Source organism: Cetorhinus maximus, chromosome 2 (assembly GCF_964194155.1).
Source record: "Cetorhinus maximus chromosome 2, sCetMax3.hap1.1, whole genome shotgun sequence".
NCBI lineage: Eukaryota > Metazoa > Chordata > Chondrichthyes > Lamniformes > Cetorhinidae > Cetorhinus > Cetorhinus maximus.
In genome coordinates, this window is record NC_135880.1 from 47,369,594 (window position 1) to 47,387,494 (window position 17,901).

Below are 17,901 nucleotides of genomic sequence, written 5' to 3' on the forward strand. Positions count from 1 at the left end.
TGGAGGGGGGGCTGTCTACTGCGTCTTCTGGTCGATGAACGGCATGCGATGCCATTCCTGCAAGAAGGTGGAGCACGTCCGAAAGAACTGCCCCGCCTCCAAGGCCGCCAATGTCACTCAGGCGGCCGCAGATGGCACCGCCGCTCCTCCCCCTGCCACCACTCCATCTTCCTCCCCACAAGAGGAAAAGCCGTTGGCAGCCACCGACATCTCGGCTGCCGGCAAGGCAGGGTGAGAGACCCGGCGCCAGAAGAAGGCGCAACGGAAGACCCGGCATGCAGAGGCAGCCCCCAAAACCCCGCGAACTCCTCAAACCAACCTTGATCCCCAGAGTCCCAGATACCCAGGGACACCAGCTCGGGGATGAAATCATCATCTGGCCCCAGCAACGTGTCTGCATGTGCTCCCGGGCCCGTAAGCGCCTCAGTGCCATGTGCTGGGCCCGGTGTCGTTCATGCGCGTGCTCCTGGTTCCTGCGGCGATGGGGCGTGTGTACCCGAGCTGGTGGTCGCCCTAAAAAGAATAGACCAGTCAAAACCCCAGAGGGCAGAGCATCCGGAGGGGCTGGACGATGGGAGTTCTCCCCAGCCCCCAGTCTACCCTGGAAGAGATGCCACCCCTCGGAGGGGGAGGACCTTGCGACCTGTGAGGTCGGATGAGTCCCCTCCCCCAATGAAAAGGCGGTGGAGTCTCATCCTGTAAGTCCTCGCTCTTCCCTCTGGAGGGGAGCCCAAATCCCCTGACCCCTTGCTGCAGTCCCCTGAGCAGGGGCCCTCGGGGGTCAGTGAGGGTATCATCCTTGCAGTGGTGCCCCAACCCGACCCAACTTGTACCCCCGAGATGCCATCTGGCCTGCCAGGGGACTGCGGCAGTCCCTTCATGGCCCCAATTGCTGGGTCATCGGGTGGCACAGGTGAGGAAGGCCTCCCGGCTCCCTCCCAACCTTCAGTGCCAGGCACCTCCGTCCTAGGTCCAGAGCTTTTTCCAGATTCGCTGGGCAATCTGGTGCCTGAGGGGGAGCGGGGCTCTGAGCCACCGCCACTCCTTGGCCCATATCCCCAAGAGGAGACCAGAGAGAACCCCTCTGCCCTTGATCCTGGGGGTGGGGTGGAGGTGGAGCCGACTGACTACTCTGAACCAGCCCCCGTACTCAATACAGGGGAGGGGTTGGAAGCTGGAGGTGACGACCTGGAGTAGGAGGGGGTTTCGGTGGTGAACACCAGGGACGACTTAGAGTGAGAGTGAGGTGGTGGATACCCTGGTGTCTCCCACCGATTCTCCCCTCATCCCTTTACGAAAGCTCCAGGATTTTTTAGCAAGTAATGGTGCTCGCTGAGAAAGGGTCCAGTTGGCCCTGGACCTGTCCCGTTCTTTTCCTCTTGTGTTCTGGTCCGTCCGCGAGGCCCTCAAGGCCCCTGGGCTGGACCGGAACGCTAAGAGGAGGGTCCACACGTTTCTCGCTGGGCTCCTGAAGGAGAGGAAGGATTAAATTAGTCCTCTCCTTCTTACACTAAGCATGGTGATGGTAGCACATACTTCTGACAATGAGGACTACCAGAGCCAGCCTCAACATCAACGGCAGCAGGGACACAGAGCGCAGGTTCCTGGACTTCTCAGTCCTCAGGGACGGGAAGTATGTGGTGTGCTTCCTGCAGGAAACCCATACCTGTATACCGTTCCAGGATACAAAGCTACGTGCCTCCTGGAGTGGCGAGGGGTGGGGTCTACATGAGTCACCTAGCCTCCAATTCTGGCGGATTGGCTATCTTGTTGGCCCCACATTTTCAGCCGGAGATCTTGGTGGTCAATGAGCCGGTGCCAGGACAGTTGCTGCACCTTACTGTGCACTTAGGGGGCGCAGCGCTTCACTTTGTGAATGTGTACGCAGCAAGCGAGCTTCTTTGAGGAAGTGTCCACTCATCTCGGCTCCATCAACACGAGTGAGTGCATTGTCCTTGGGTGGGGGGGGCGGATTTCAACCGTACCCTTGGGGCCAGGGATCATCTCGGTGCCTAGCACCACTCCCTTGGTGTGAGTAAGTTGAGGGACCTGATCGAGTCCTTCAACTGGCAACATCTCCATCCTGACTCCAGCGTTTTCACTTTTGTGTCACTTGGAGTTGGATCATCCAGGCTCGATCGCCTTTACATTTCCAAGGTATTCATGTCCTGAGTTCCGTCGGCTTCTGTGCAGCAGGTGCCCTGCACGGACCACCGTCTGCTGTGGGCGGAACTCGATCCATTCTGTGCTCGGACGGGGTCCGCGTACTGGCACTTTAACAACCTGCTGCTGGAGGACGAGTGGTTCCTGGACTCGTTCCGTTGTTTCTGGGCCGTCTGGAGAAGGAAGCAGGGAGTCTTCCCCTCCTTGAGGCCATGGTGGGATGTGGGCAAGGCTCATACCCGTGTTTTCTGTCAGGAGTACGTGAGGGGGTCGACAAAGAGGTAGAAATTCAGGGTTGAGGAGTTGGAGAAGGGGGTGCTCGACCTGGAGGCACGTCTCTGTCAGCCCGACGCGGACCCGGCCCTGTGGCTGGCATACGAAGAGAAAGGCGCGCTGCGGGACCTAGAACTCGTTGGGTTCGGCGGCGTGTACGTGAGGTTGCGGATCCAATTCCTCCGGGACCTGGACCGTGGCTCCCCCTTCTACTCACTGGAAAAAAGGCACAGGGTCCATCAGCAGCTCCTTACACTGCTGGCCGACGACGGATCCCTTGTCTCGGATCCGGAGGGCATTAGGGCCATTGCCAAATCCTACTACATCGCCCTGTTCTCTCCGGATCTGTCCAAAGAGGGTGTTTGCAGAGTTTTGTGGGAGGACCTGCTACAGGTCAGTCTGGAGGGCGCCGGAAAGCTTGACTCCCTTATAAGTCCCCCAAGCTGACCGGCGCCCTCAACAGCCTCTCCAGGGGCAAGTCCCTGGGGCTGGACGGGCCAGGGAGTTCTTCAGGGCGTTCTGGGACATCCTGGGGAACGATTACGCAGGGGTCCTGGGGGAGAGAATCGTGACCAGGGAGATATCCCTCTCGTAGTGCAGGGCTGTGATTGCCCTGCTGCCAAAGAAGGGAGATCTCCGCCACCTTAAGAACTGGCGCCCGGTCTCCCTCCTCAGCACGGACTACAAGATCTTTGCCAGGGCAATGTCTTCTCGTCTTGGCACCGTGCTGGACCACATGATCCAATCTGACCAGTCCTACACGGTCCCGAGCCGGTCCATCTTCGACAATATCCACCTGGTCCGGTACGTCATCCACTTTTCCCAGAGGACTAGTCTGTTGAGCGCCTTCCTGTCTCTTGACCAGGAGAAGGCGTTGGACAGGGTGGATCATGAATATTTATTCGGGACTCTGCGAGCATTCGGGTTCAGGACGCATTTTGTCGCCTGGATCCGATTTCCGTATGCTGCCGCAGAGTGTCTAGTTAAGGTTAGCGGGTCCCTGACGGCGCCCCTTCGCTTTGGGAGAGGAGTGCGTCAGGGCTGCCCCCTGTCTGGCCAATTGTATTCTATCTGTGTGGAGTCTTTCCTGCGCCTCTTGCGGAGGAGGTTGTCGGGTTTGGTTCTGCGCGGGCCGGGAATCGGGGTGGTCCTCTCAGCTTACGTCGATGACGTGCTCCTCTTGTCACCGACCCGGCTGACCTGCGGAGGATGCATTAGTGCCAGGTGGTCTATTCTGCCACGCCCTTTGCCAGGATCAACTGGGACAAGTGTTCTGGATTTCTGGTCAGTCAGTGGCAGATGGATCTCCTACCCGAGGAGCTCAGGCCTTTCACCTGGAGCAGGACCAGCCTCCTCTACCTAGGGGTCCACCTGTGCCCTGCTGAGGAATCCTGGCCGGTGAACTAGCAGGAGCTGGAGCCCAAAGTCACCACTCGCCTGTGGTGCCGGACAGGACCGCTCCGAGTGCTGTCTTACCGGGGTCAAGTCATAAACCAGCTGATTGCCGCCATGTTGTGGTACCCGGATGGTCACTTTGACTCCTCCCTCGGATTTTGTCACAAAAATCCAGAGAGTGCTCTTCGACTTATTCTGGGACAAAAGGCTGCACTGGGTCGCTGCTGAGGTTCTGAGTCTCCTGCTTAGGAAGGGCGGTCAGGCGCTGGTGTGCCTAGATGGTGACTTTCCGCCTTCAGGGCCCTGCAGCGATACTTTTATGTCAAGCCCCCTCCGAGATGGTGTGCCCTGGCGACGTATTTCTTCCACCAGGTGCATGGCCTGAATTATGACATGCAGCTCCTGTTTGCAGACCTGAGAGACCTTCGTGGCTCCTTGCAGGTGTTGCCTGTCTTTTACCAGGACCTGATCAAAGTCTGGAACATGGTTGCCTTGTGAAGCAGCTCTCCGCCGTCAGGAGTAGGAGAGCCACTGCTTAGGAATTCGCATCTCAGCCCTTTTCAGTGGCTGGCAGAGAGGAGGGCTGTGGCTGCCGGGTTGACCAGGATCAGAAATGTGCTGGGTGGCAGAGGAATGTGCTGGATGATTCCACAGGAGTTGGCGCATCGCGCATCCATGGACATCCAGCTCGCGGCCAATGCCATTTAAGGCCTGTGCAGCTGGTGACATTTCCTGCACATGGACTCGTCTGAGTCACGAGAAGTGTCCTCGACTCTCCACGTGCCACAGGACAGGCATTCTGCTTGGCTGAGCTGTCCTGCCATGCCTTAACCTTAAGCTTTTAAATCCTTTTTTACTTAAACTTTAGTTACTTTTACTTACTTTAACTATAAACTGGAGATTAGTAGAATGTAGAAATTCTTTGCCCTTACTCACAAATCAGCTCCATCTCCTGTGTCTATAAATTCTTACTTTCCCTGTGCTTGTTTAGAAATTACATTTCAGTACTCGCGCTGTTTTCAATCTCCTGCCTGTCTTTCCACAGTCGTTACAGTGTGGAAGGAGGCCATTCGGCCCATCGTGTCTGCACTGGCTCGCTGAGCATTTTAACTTAGTGCCAATCTTCATGATGTGCGACACCCTTTATGGTCATTTATTTCACTAGCCAGTTAGAAACAGGCAATACATGGTGTCCAGCACAGGCATGATAGGCTGAATGGCCATATTGTGCTGCCTCATGCTTTTAAAGCAACACTTGCACTGCTTTATCTCCAAACCTCGCGCTGTTTTACCTCCTGAAATTCCGAGGCTACTGTAAAGCTAGGTTCCACTGAGGTGTGTGTTTCTGCACTGGTGGAGGGTGTGGGTGAGCGCTGTGACGGGACTTCAGGGAGGGTGCCTTCAGATTCCTCTTCAGAGGTTTCTTTGGGGCTTGATTGGAGGCTGTGGGTCATGGACTCTGACGGCTGTTTCCCAGATGTGCCTGTGGAAGCAAGGGGAGATAATTAGTGCATGGCAGTGGTCTGTGAAACAGGACACATCAGTCACAGTATGGTCTGATAGATGTTGCACTGTTGGATCCTCACTTGGTAGAGCACCGCCGGCCTCACCGTCAGCACAGGAGCGGTCCAGATCCTCGCCGGCCAGCTGGATGACTCTGTTTTCAAAGTCCGTGAGGGCCTTGATTTCAGGCATTTCCCCACCGGTCTGTGACCTCTCCCTCTTGTTCTGTGCCAGCTTGTCCTGCATGAATAGAGATGGTGAAAGTGTATGCAGGATGCCTGACAGGCCAGATGATAAGTATGTCTTGCATGTGAGGGTGGTGAGCAGTTCCATGAATGGGATGAGGCCAATGAACGTGTCTGTGAGAGACTGAATGGTGATGTCCCTTGAACCGACCATGTGGATGTGTGATGGGTTTGAGAGTGTGTGAGTTGAGAGTGATGAGAAGAGGGACTTACCCTGGTGGAATGGAGATCATCATTCATCCTCTTGCAGCACTGGGTGTCCTCTTTTGAAGGATGTTGGCATTGCCACCGCCTCTCAAGCTGTATTAGTGATGCTGCTACCCATTCTGTAGCCAGAGCGGGAGTAGAGGACTTCACAACTGGCCTCCACTGCGACCAAAAGGTGCTCAAGGGACGCATCAATAAACCTGGGGACTGCAGTTTTTTTTTCCTTTCAGGGCTGTGTCTTCTTTGCAGCAGTCGTGGGCTGGAAGCACTGAGAGGTGTGCATGTGGCTGGACTTTAAATATGGCGCCTGGCGTGCTGAAGCAGCTAGATGATGGCACGGCGGGCGAATGAGAGCCTGCCCGCCATGGAAACTGTGGCCAGGATTTTAGGTCCCGAAAGTGGGCGCATTCCTGACCCATCCGGCCGTGAAATAGCGCAAGATGATGTCAGGCAAACGTCCCGACGTCATCGTGCACTCGCGTGGTATCTCGCTCGGTGGGCACATGTGGCTGTCGGAAGCATGCCCACTGACAATTAAGCAGGCAACTAAGCCCATTAAGGAGGCAATTGAAAGCGATTTTTTGTGGCTCGTCCACTTTTACAGTTGGCGGACGGGCCAATCGGCCTTTACATTTTTGCTCAAACCTCGATCCAGGGCAGGATGAAACCTCTGTGGGGAAATAAAATAAAAAGAGATCTCTGGGGAGTGGTTTTTTTTTAATGAGGTATGCTTTCAGGTGCTTGATTGTGCATATGGACATATTTTGCAGCATTTCAGTTGTTTTGTTTATTTTGTGGAGGTCTGCAGCTCCTTGAGAGAGCTGTCTGCCTCCAGGGGGCTCACTGGAAGTGCTCACCAGCACCTATGGTGATGTCGGTGCCCGCCCTCTTCCTGCCCCCACTAGCAGTGCTGAGCCTCTCTCAGGGCGCGTTTTACACTGGCTGGCCGTTAATTGGCCTGTCTGCTCCCGGGCCCGCCGATCGCGCGCGTCCAATGAGCAAAAAATTCAGGCCAGTGTGTTTCCCGGGAACGCATAATTAACATGGCAGGTTTAGGATGATACGGCGTGAAAAACCGCCATCGCAGCCAGCAGATAAAGCGACGTTTTACCCGCCCACTACCGCACTTAGTGCAAATCTGGGATGACTCTGCCCAATGTCCCGAGGAAGTGAGAAAAGCAGAATCCTCATCAACAGCTGCCATCTGGAAAAATGAGAGCAGAGGTTTCAATCTAAAATTGTTGAACCCAATCAGAGTCTGGAAGTTTGTGAAGTGCCTCACGAAAGGATGAGATGTTCTTTCTTGAGCTTACGTTGAGCTTCATTGAAACAATGCAGCAGGCTGAAGAGCACCACCACTTTCTCAAGGGCAGTTAGGGATGGGCAACAAATATTGGCCTTGCCAGCGATGCCCACTTCTGATGAAAATATAAAAAAATAAGTCAAGAGTGGTAGTAGGATTGAGCATTAAAACAACAGGCAACTGGAAGCTTAGGGTCACTCTGTGGACTGAACAGAGGAGTTCCCCAAAGCAGTCACTCAATCTGTGTTTGGTCTCCCCATTGCATGGGGAGGCAATTACATCGTGAGCAGCGAATACAGTATACTAAATTGAAAGTACAAATAAATCACTGATCCACCTGGAAAGTGTGTTTGAGGCCTTGGACATTGGGAAGGGAGGTGGTAAAAAGGCAGGTGTTGCAACTCCTGCACTTGCATTGGAAAAAGGGGGGTTGTTGGGGTGATTGGCATTGGAAGGAGAGGGGTTGTTGGGGTGATTGAGAAGTGGATGAGGGTGTTTTAAAGGGAAGAGTTCCTTTGGAATGTTGCAAGGGGATGGGAGGGGTAGATGTGTTTGGTGGTGGCATCATGCTGGAGGTGGTGGAAATACAGAGGATGATCAGTTGAATGTGGATGCTGGTGGGGTGGAAGATGACAAGTGAAGCCAACATCTGGTGGGATTCCACTTTCAGCATTTCCACTCAACCAAGCATTACTATAACACAACAGGAACACCTCTCCTTATTACTGCTGGCAGGAAATGATGAAAGCTCATGATAAAATGATTTAAATATAATCTTTGATAGCACATTCAACATTAATTAGAGGATGTCTGTTCCGAATAACACAATGTCTTACCAAACAGTTAAGCTCACTGGTGATGCTGCCACCGGTTGCACCAGAGTTTGGACTGTTAATTGTTGTTGTTGGTTTTATGGAGATGAAGTCAACTGGAATTCCTAATTCATAGGCACATACTTGAGCAACCTGATTTACAAAAGTAGGTAGAAATCAAGCATTCATTTCAACATCAAACTAACCAAAGTACATTGTAGAAACAGAAACAGTGAAAATATCGAACAAATTTTTCTACCTCCTCGCCCTAGAGGAAATTGGACAATGTTCATTTTGCATGGACTTGACACTAGCTGAAACTGGTCCATTTTCTACCAATACTTATTTATTTGCTGGACAAGTAGCACATGGGATTACACCTTGGAATTGGAGGAAGAAAAGTTGTGTATGGTAAACCTTAAAACAGGATAGCAATGTGGGCCTGAAATTTTTTGGAACATTTTGGCATGATTGCATTGCAAGAACAGTGTTGCACTATTTTCTTTCGAGGAAATTTGCACATAACTGGGCTATGCTGGTTTTACACCGAAACATTGGAAACTGTGAATTTCCTTGATTTACGCGTTGCTTCAGAGATAGGTCTACCAAAGCCCTCTGCCAATCATTTGCATGGTTCTACCCTACATGTCAAAAGCCAGCTCATGTGAATTTCCTGCATTAAGCCATGCGCTGGTGTAGATTTACAATCAGAAATTTAGCTGCAGTGCAGCCTGAAGTCAACTGATAGCGGTATCACAACTCACTGGGTATAGTGCGCTGCAATATCAAGCCCCACTGGTCCCCGAGCTGCGACAAACATGAAAAAGTTTAATCAAACCATCTAATTGTTTAATTTAAGTTAACAAAATACGAGCACCAGGTTTGTAAACTTAATAAGTAAATAACTGTTTATTGAACAAATTGACTTTAACCAGTGGCAAAAGGAAGAAATATGAACTGCTAATTTCTAACTCTATAACCTTAACTCTACCCCTTCTTATATCCCTATACACCCACATACAAGACACATAAGACACACAAAAACCTGGATTTTAAGGGTGGGATGAAACTGTTCAATAGCACCAGTTCCGGAGTACAGGATCCGATGGGTTGATTTTGATCGATGTCTTCCAAATTCCTTTCAGTTCTTTGTTGATGACACAAGGTGGGTCTTCCAGCACTTTCAGTCTTTAGTTCACTGGCTGAGCATCTGCCTTTCAATGTCTCTAACAGTGATTTTCCCCTTTGCCTTTTGACAGGGGTTTTCAGAGAGAGAGCAGGTTAGAGATATATGCGGAGAAAAAGCCAGCTAGCTATTATTGTCGAATTACTGGAATCCTACACACACAGGAGAGAGAAGTTTAAGGTTGCTTCCCTTTAGACTAGGAGCTATTCTGCTGCACTGCTCTCACACAAACACTGGTCAGCTGGTCAGGAGCCAATTAAAAATGTTGTTGGCAGGAAGTTCCCCATTAGACTGGACTCCTCTGCGGCACCATCCTGTCTTTAATGGCACAGTCTGTTCCAGGACAGCAAATTGTATATACACCTCACACTGTTCCAGTAGACATGTCTTTCAAACTGCAGCCATTGTAATTTTAATCCACAGTCCAACAGAAATGAAAAGATGTTCCTTACAGCGGTGTAACTGAGATTTCAGAATTTTGAGAGTGATTAACAAAGTTACCGAGATGTGCAATATACTTAAATGTTGTCAGTCTCAATACACCCAAATTTATCCCTCAATCAATTTCTCAAAAAAAAGATTATCTGGTCATTATAACATTGCTGTTTGTGGAAGTTGCTGTGTGCAAATTCACTGCCGTGTATCCTACATTATAACAGTGACAACACTTCAAAAGTACACCATTGGTTGAAAGCAATATGGGGCATCTTGTGGTCAGTAAAAGCACTATTTAAAGGCAAGTCTTTCTTTCATTTTCTTTTAATATTTTCAAACTTAAGTAGCTGAAATGGCTTTTCATCTATTCTGAATAGTGATGGAACATGAAGAGCAGCAGCAGAGGCTCTAGGAGTCAGGTAACATGGCAGAAGGCAGCAGTCCACTCAAGGTTACCTCACTGATGGCACTGAATTAGCCCTTGTTTTATGCTATTTTTTAACATTTTGTCATACACAAAGGAGCTCCGCAGGAAGTTTCAGAGTAAATTGCTAAAAATTAGCTCAAGTACCAAGTGGCTGACCACCTAATTTCCTTTCCTGATCACCATGCCAGCTGACATTGCAAATTGTTCCCTCTCCTCAAATAGTGGCCACCTCTTGTTCAAAACCACTGCCATCACCTCCCTCCTCAAAAAACCCATCACTGCCCCTGTATCCTTGCAACCTACCATCTCCAGACCTCCTTTTTCTCTCCAAAGTCGTTGAACAGATCGTTGCTTTACAATTCCGTATCTACCTTTGCTACAACTGAATGTTTGAATCTTTCCAAGCGCAACTGTATCCATGATGTATCGTTCTTCCTCATCCTTCCTCCATCCTTAGACACAGGTGGCTACAATATCCTCCAATGGTTTCCAGTTAAGCTCTTGCTTAGTTCCATTCTAAGGTCATTGGCAGAGCAATAATGCAATGACTTCTCCCTCCATTTCTGCAGCATTACATCTGGAAAGCCCCAGGAATCCAATCTCGTCCCTCCTCTTCCTCATCTGCCCGGTGTCTTCAGCAACATCATAAACTTCCACATGTTGGCTGATGACACTTGGCTCCATCCCTCCATTATTTGACCCCTCCACTGCCTCTGTGCTGTCAGATGGTTTGTCTGATATTCAATCCTGTATATAGTGTAATTTCCACGGACTAAATATACGCAAGATCAAAAACATCATCTAAAGTCCTTGCTGCAGAGTCCATACGCCTTCCACTCTCTCAAGCTCAACCAAACCATCAGAAACCTTAGGCAGCATTTAACGCAGGCAATGGGGCTCTTGCCCACCGGTTGAAGAGCCGGTGAAAGCCCCATGTTGCATCCTTTGGGAAAGCTCACCGAACTAAGTGCTCATCTGGCACTTGGGTGGACAGAGGCGAGCCTTAGCCAGGATCGAGGACCAGAGGGGCGGAAATCCTGCCGAGAATGGCTGGCCAATTAGAGGCTGCCAGCTGCGCATCGAAGGTAATGCCAGTTGGAGTGGCGGTTATTGCTGGCAAAGCACCCACCAGAGGCCCAGGAACGCCAAGCAACCCCAGGCCAAAGATGAGTGAGGGCGGGATGGGGTTGAGGAGTAGGGGAGTGGCTCTCAGCACACCACCCCCCACCTTTCGTTTTCGAATTCCTCCATCAGGCGCCGAGTACCTTTGACTGAGGACCCCCTCAACACACCACAATCCTGGGAGCCTGCAAACAAACATGCCAGGGTTTGCTTTTCGAGTTTCCCGTGGAGCAAATCCTCCACTCGTTGCTGGTTGAATACCAGCAGCAGCAGGATGAGGCTTTTAAGTGGTCATTAATTGCCCACTTAAGGGCCTCAACTGACAATAGGGGCAGGATGTAATTGAGGCAGAGGCCACCCCCACCCCTACTCAATTAAATTCCCCCGCCATCAAATTCGCCTTGGAGGGAGGGCATTAAATTCCATCCCTTGATATTCTATTTTATCTTAAGCTAAGTTTCTGAACTCATATCCTTCCAATCATAAAGATTCTGCTTCTGCTTTAACAGTGACTAAGGACATCTGATGCTGAATCCCATTCCATGTCTTCAGCACCTGCAGTTATTCCCTGTTTGGCTCTCATCCTCCACCTTCTGAAAACCTCAGATCATGCAAAACTCCATTGCTCATGGTCTTTACCCACACCAAGGGTGGAATTTAATGCCCCCTTACTCCTAGCAGCAGGTTTGAAGGTGGGGGGAATTTAATCAGGTGGGCGGGTACGGGGTGCTGCCATCCAATTAAGTCCAGGCTGGGAAGGCTGGTGGACTTAAGGGCCTGATCGAACCACTGCTGGTATTCAATCAGTGGTAGGCAAGAAAGTTGCACACGAGAAGCCCAAAAAGCAAACCTTTGGGTTTCCTTGCAGGCCCCTCAAAGGCACTCAGTACCTGATCAAGGGATCAGGCAACAGGAAGGATGGGGCCTGAGAACCACCCCATGACACTTTCTCCCCACAACCCCCAGCCCAATCTCACTTACCTGTGGCGTGGGTCCTCTGCAATTTGTTACGAACCCAGACCAGACCCCCCAGGCTTTTGGTATGATCTGATTAGGGACCAGTAACTTTTTCTTTATAGTAGACAAAATTTGAAATCCAGTGTACTTACAAAGGGAATAAAGCCATAAGATTCCAGAGTTTTGGAATAAACAAAATAACCTTTACTCTGCACAGTCAGAAAAGTAAAACAATTTACAACATCTACCTTATATTTTAACATTCAGAAAGAACATGAGGTACATGTAAATTAACAGGAAAACTGTGGTCGAACACACCACGCTGCACAATAAATGTAAGATGTGACCAAGACAGGTCCCATGGATTTCTCAGCAACCCACCAGGCATCAGTATCCACTGCAAGTTACACAATATTGTTAAAACTCTGTCTCCCTTATGAAGGACTTCCAGTCTTCACCTTCGAAGATTTTGCCTCTGAATTCCCTCCAACAGCTTCTCCGACTCGGACTGCCTCAACGACTGCACACCTCCCAGGGTTTCAATCTCGTCTCCTGGGACTCCGTTCACCTGGATTCCCGAGTCTGCACTCCAGCACCAACTCTCAGACACCACTTCAGTTCTTCAGCCATGCAGAGCAGAACGCCACTGCTCCAAAGGGTTACCTTTGCCCCAACAGCTCATGGCACAGAGTAACCAACTTTCCGCTGGCTTTTCAGCTCTCCGGGACTTTTCCCGAGCCCTCACTACTTGAAACCTGGCAATCGCAGCACTCTTACTGCTTGGAACCTCTTTCTTTGTTCCTCTCCTCATGGTTTCCCTCCCTGGTGGTTCCTACCAGCAGCGGTCTCCTCCTGGTTGTTCCTACCCCGGTCCTCCCTCTCTAAATCTCTCCAGGACCTCTCCCTGCATTCCTTCTCCATCTGGGACCTCACTTTGTCACCTCTCGTTATGGTGCCCACTCCTGGGTCTCATGATAAGGTTTTTGTGCCATTTTTTCCCATGCAGGTGAACGGGGCATCCATCCTCAGCCCGAAGATCTCACAACGCTGAACTCTGCATGCATAGCCTGCTCCCAATCTGCTCATGTGCGGAAACTCCCGGTGCACGTTGAGACCCGTAGTCCCAGACCTCCACTCAGAAATCTGATAAGTCGAGATTCTTAATAATAAATTCTAGGCCACTGGTGGGTGCATTACTGACAGCTGCCACCGCTCCTGGTGGTGCTGCCTGTAATGGAGAGCTGCCGGCCTCTGACTGACCAGCTGTTCTTGGGCAGGGGATGGGGGCAGTGGGATGCAGGATTTCCACCCCAGCATCCTAAATTCCTGGGCCCCAAATCCCTGGGAAGGCCTGCCACTGGCCAGTCAAGTGCCTGATGCACCATTGGGGTCCTCGCAGGCTCACCAGCTGGCAGGCGAGACCCCTGTTGCCCAAATCAAATTCTGCCCTAAGTCTCAACCTATGATTTATATCTTGGACCCCCAGCACCTCAAATTTAAAATGTTAATTGTTTATTTTAATCCAAGTCTATCTTTATTACATCCTCTAGCGTTAAAATCTTTCCGTTCATCGAACTGAACTCTTGTGCGCACCCCCCCACCCCAAACCTTTCCCACACTATCGGCGGCCATGTCTTCAGCTGCTTAGGTCCTGTTTTCTAGAATTTTCTCCCTCTCCCTCTTTTCTTCGAGTCCCTCCTTAACATCAATTTCTTTGACCAAGCTTTTGGTCACTCTATCCAATATCATTTTCAATTCAGTGTCCTTTTTTTAAAAAAAAGTCCAAGTCGTGTTGAGTTTATTTTTAAGATACTCAGGCCACTGTGGGTACAACCAGTATTGCTGTTCATCTTTCCACTGTGCACCCTGGGGTATGTCCTAATTCAAGTCTCAAATTGAGGTGGCTTCCCCTGGCCTTCCTCACAGTTATCATCCTTGGAGTTTCTGCTCATAGCCAGGCTGCAATCAAGCTGAAAGAACAGCATCTTCCCTTTAGTTACCAATGGATTCAAGTACCCCACACCCCCAAACTGATGTCAATTCATTATTCAGAGCCAAGGCTCTTGTCGCTAGCACTGTGTGGAGTTGGACCCGAGCCCAACCATTCTGACTCTGAGGTAGGAATACTACCACTGAGCCAGGGGCCACTCTGACCTCAGGCAAGTATCTGCTGGATGGTAACTCAGTATTGAGACCATATTCTGGTAGCTACTTACATTAGCTGTCCAGATTAGGTCTCAAACCTTTGATCTTTGGACTCGGCTTTGGGAATATTACGCCACTAGGACAAACGCTCTCTTTCTCTAAGCCTTAACATTCTGTACAGGGATTTCACACATAACCGTAGTGTTAACACCACACTCTAATCGCTGGAAATGAACCAGCCCCATCCTTCATATTGGGTTTTTGCATCTCGAACATTTCTTATATTCCACACTCTATTTTAAGTTTCTAATCCAAAATGGTCACACAACAAACTATTTCTGTACTGAATTTGACTGCTCCTATAATTTGCCTGTAGGGAGTAAAATGTCAAACCAGGGAGACTGGAGCGTGTTGTATATTTTATATCTTGAATCAATGCAGAGATGACGCTTGTTCCTATGTGTAAAACAGGTTTTATTTAAAGCGTTTTTGAAACAGTCTACTGTGCTTCAGGTCTGGCTTCCAGCTCTTACTGCAGTTTGTTTGCTTTTCCCCAGAGTCCACATCCAGGCTTAACCAAATAAGAACAGTGAGCACAGATCAATTACCAGACTATTCATAATCAAATACAGAACAACTGACCAAGTGAACACTACATGGGGGGCGGGTGGATTAAATTAAAAGGAGGGAACAGTAGGAAGTTGGCAGGATCAAGAAATTAAAATGAAGGAAGCAAAAAAATAAACAAAATCAAACTCTATGCAATGAGGAATCACTCCATAAATTGTGGAGCCTACCTTGGTGTCAAGGCCTTGACCAGATTCAATTCCGCCTTGTGATACTATAACTGAGCCATCACTGGCAAATATTGAAACAGTGCCTAAAATAGATAAATTACTGTTAGAAAATACATTAAGTGCTGCAGAACAGTAAATATTACACAAATAACTAACACTTAATCTGATATATAGCAAAAGGATTAACATAAAATGGAATCTGAAAGCGTAGCAAGAAACAACCCGACAGAATATTCAGTTAACACAATCTCCTAAGGGAAGGTAGAGACAACCATATTGTTAGTGGAATGTTCCTAGTATTGGTAAAAACGACGATATATTCTAAACAAATGTTCAAAGTACTACTAAATGTCACCATATATGTGCCCAATGGTTACTGGATATAGGTAGGACAGCTTCACCCAATGTGACACCACCTGTAACGAGAATATTTGGAAGATAGAAATAACTACATAAGATAATGGAAGATCTTCCAACCAGCGGTGAAGCTGCATGCATAGCTGCTGCCTGTGAAGATCTGTGTGTGCTTACTTTCTTGCGCGTTTTTAGCCAGAACATCTGATCAAGGCTGCAGCAGTGACATTTCAGTGCAGCAATCCACGTGGAAAACTGGCAAAGAGGAGCAACGCAGAAGAGGATGGGCAAAAAGGAGCATGGAAAAGAACATGATCCTTTTTTAAGATATTAACTGATAAGATTTTAAAGGTCTCAAGTTTTTCAGTGGGTTAGTGAGTGAGTGGGAGGGTGAGTGGGACGGGAACAAGTAATCAAGAGGGTAGTCAGGTCAGAGGATAATCAAGTCAGGTTGGTGCGGAGTTGGGGGGAGGGGATAGGAAGCTAGATTGGGTTGGCGGTGTATTGGATTGGGAGCGCAGAATGTAGTGGAGTTGTGTTGTCAGCTGGTGGGGGGTGTGGGTAGTCAGGTTGGGTCAGTGGGTTGGGTCAGGGACTGGTGGCCGTGGTGGGTTGAGTTACATCGTTAATCACTGAGTTACACCCAGACATTAAACTATGTAACAATTCTAGGGTAAGTATTCAGGTAAGTGACACATTTCTAGCCCAAGTTTCCAGCACTGAGATCAGCATAAAAAACACTGGTGTAGTGTCCCAGGCAGCACAAATCAGCCCACTGAAAATTTAAACTTCCAGGGCAATTACAGCGCCTGTGCATGAGTCAGGACTTCCAGTAGGTCCTGACGCACAACAGCAACTTAAATTCAGTGCATCGTTACTGCTGATAGCGGAAGATCTGATCAATATCTTCCATAGACTTTTACTATTCTGCGTATAGTAGGAGATGAACTCCTCTAAGGCTAAGCTTCAACAAGATTGTTGCAGTCAATATCATAACCTGTCCAAAGTGCAGTGCAAACAGGTTAATAGGTTCCAGCGCAATGAGGAAATGGAAAACCCTTTCCTTTGCTAGTCAAATTCAGGTAGTCAACCTTCAGTTGCCTATCTTGAACACTGAGTGTTTAATTTTAACCTGACCTGCAGAGAAACTGATACCCTAGCTTCACTGAAAAATAAAATGGACCTCCGTTCTGTTCACAGACCCAGCCTAGAGGAAAGTTATTTGTATGTTGGAACCCTCTCTTTGAGCTTAAGTATGTAGTAGTATTCATGAAGTTTTATAAATAATGCTGTAACTCAAACGATTATTTATAAGTTAAATAAACAATGTCATAAAATAACATTACAGCTAAGTGACAAATAAACTAAACATTAAATTAAATACTAAACTAATAAATATAAAATTGGATCACCAAGATTTCACGATTCCGAAGGCATGCCTGAAAGCATCCACTATTGTATTTGGAATATCTCAAGCTCAAGTGATATTGTATATATGCCTACAGCAGATGGATCTCCTGAGCCTAACTGGAACAGTCTGGACTTGAATAATTATCTGACTAAATGCAAGGCACATTTAGTGCACTAACAGTGTGCACTCCACTTACTGTTACATTCCATTCTTTTCAAATATCCTCAGACTGTCAATTTAGCTAATTTACCCTGAACCATGGATAGTTTTGTATTGTTCTACCCATTCTGAATTGGACCAAATTGCTTGTAGGGTACAGCCCAAGGGAGTCTTTCGTCGCAGGACTCTAGGCTGAATTCCGCTAATTGTTCCAATGCCATTGAACTGGGATGTGATTCTTGTGGGTGAAGCTACTTTTCAATCCCTTATGTACCCTGACAATTAAAGGAGTTGAGGTCAAGCCAAATAGATACAAATGTGTCTTTTTTGTCACACAAGACGTGCTAATCAAATGCATTCGTTGCAGCGTCCTCACTAAACACACTGTCCTATAGGATAAGTTAAAACAATGGTCTTAACATAATTAGATGCATCGAAGTTAAATAATACTCCTAGAGAACAGCAGAGCTATTCTTCCTTCAGAATGTGTATGCAACCCCCTTAGGATTTCAATTACACGCTCTCAACCAGCTATACTACCAGTGTTTATACGCAGCACTCACACAGGAAACGTCCTTCGGTCCAGTACAAGCAGTACTTGAGAGGAACCACTGCCAGTCCTTTCTTCTTCCAACTATTGTCTGCATTGAATTTTTTAATTGCTTGCAGTCGTCCAGCCACATCCACTTTTGTTAACTGAGCTGTCCAGGTTGACAACAAAAATAGTTAATGCTCCAATGTGTTAAAAGAGTGCAACAGAAAAAGCACAGTACTGTTCTCACATTGTCTAAGTGTTTTTACATTACAAAGACACAGATGCACAATGGTCAATTTAAAATGGAAATAATTGCTTTTCACATGCTTTATGTATTCATCAGTAAGTACAACTGAAACCAAAAAATATCAGAAGAGCCATGGAATGTGCTAGCTAACTTCTGTATTCTGATTAACACTCGAGTGTGCAAGCTCCATGTTAGTGCACTAATTTATAACATCAATTCCACAGT

At 48.4% G+C, this 17,901-nt stretch overlaps 1 protein-coding gene across 1 annotated transcript in view; it reads right to left on the minus strand.

Annotated features, from left to right (window-relative positions):
- Window positions 1-17,901, minus strand: part of LOC144694130 (uncharacterized) — a 220,675-nt gene that overhangs the window by 34,216 nt on the left and 168,558 nt on the right. The window contains exons 24-26 of the mRNA XM_078564486.1: window positions 17,458-17,595; window positions 14,971-15,053; window positions 7,926-8,054 (exon numbers count right to left, since the gene is read on the minus strand). Of these exons, the coding sequence (XP_078420612.1) occupies window positions 7,926-8,054; window positions 14,971-15,053; window positions 17,458-17,595 (350 nt within the window). The remainder of the gene's footprint in view (window positions 1-7,925; window positions 8,055-14,970; window positions 15,054-17,457; window positions 17,596-17,901) is intronic.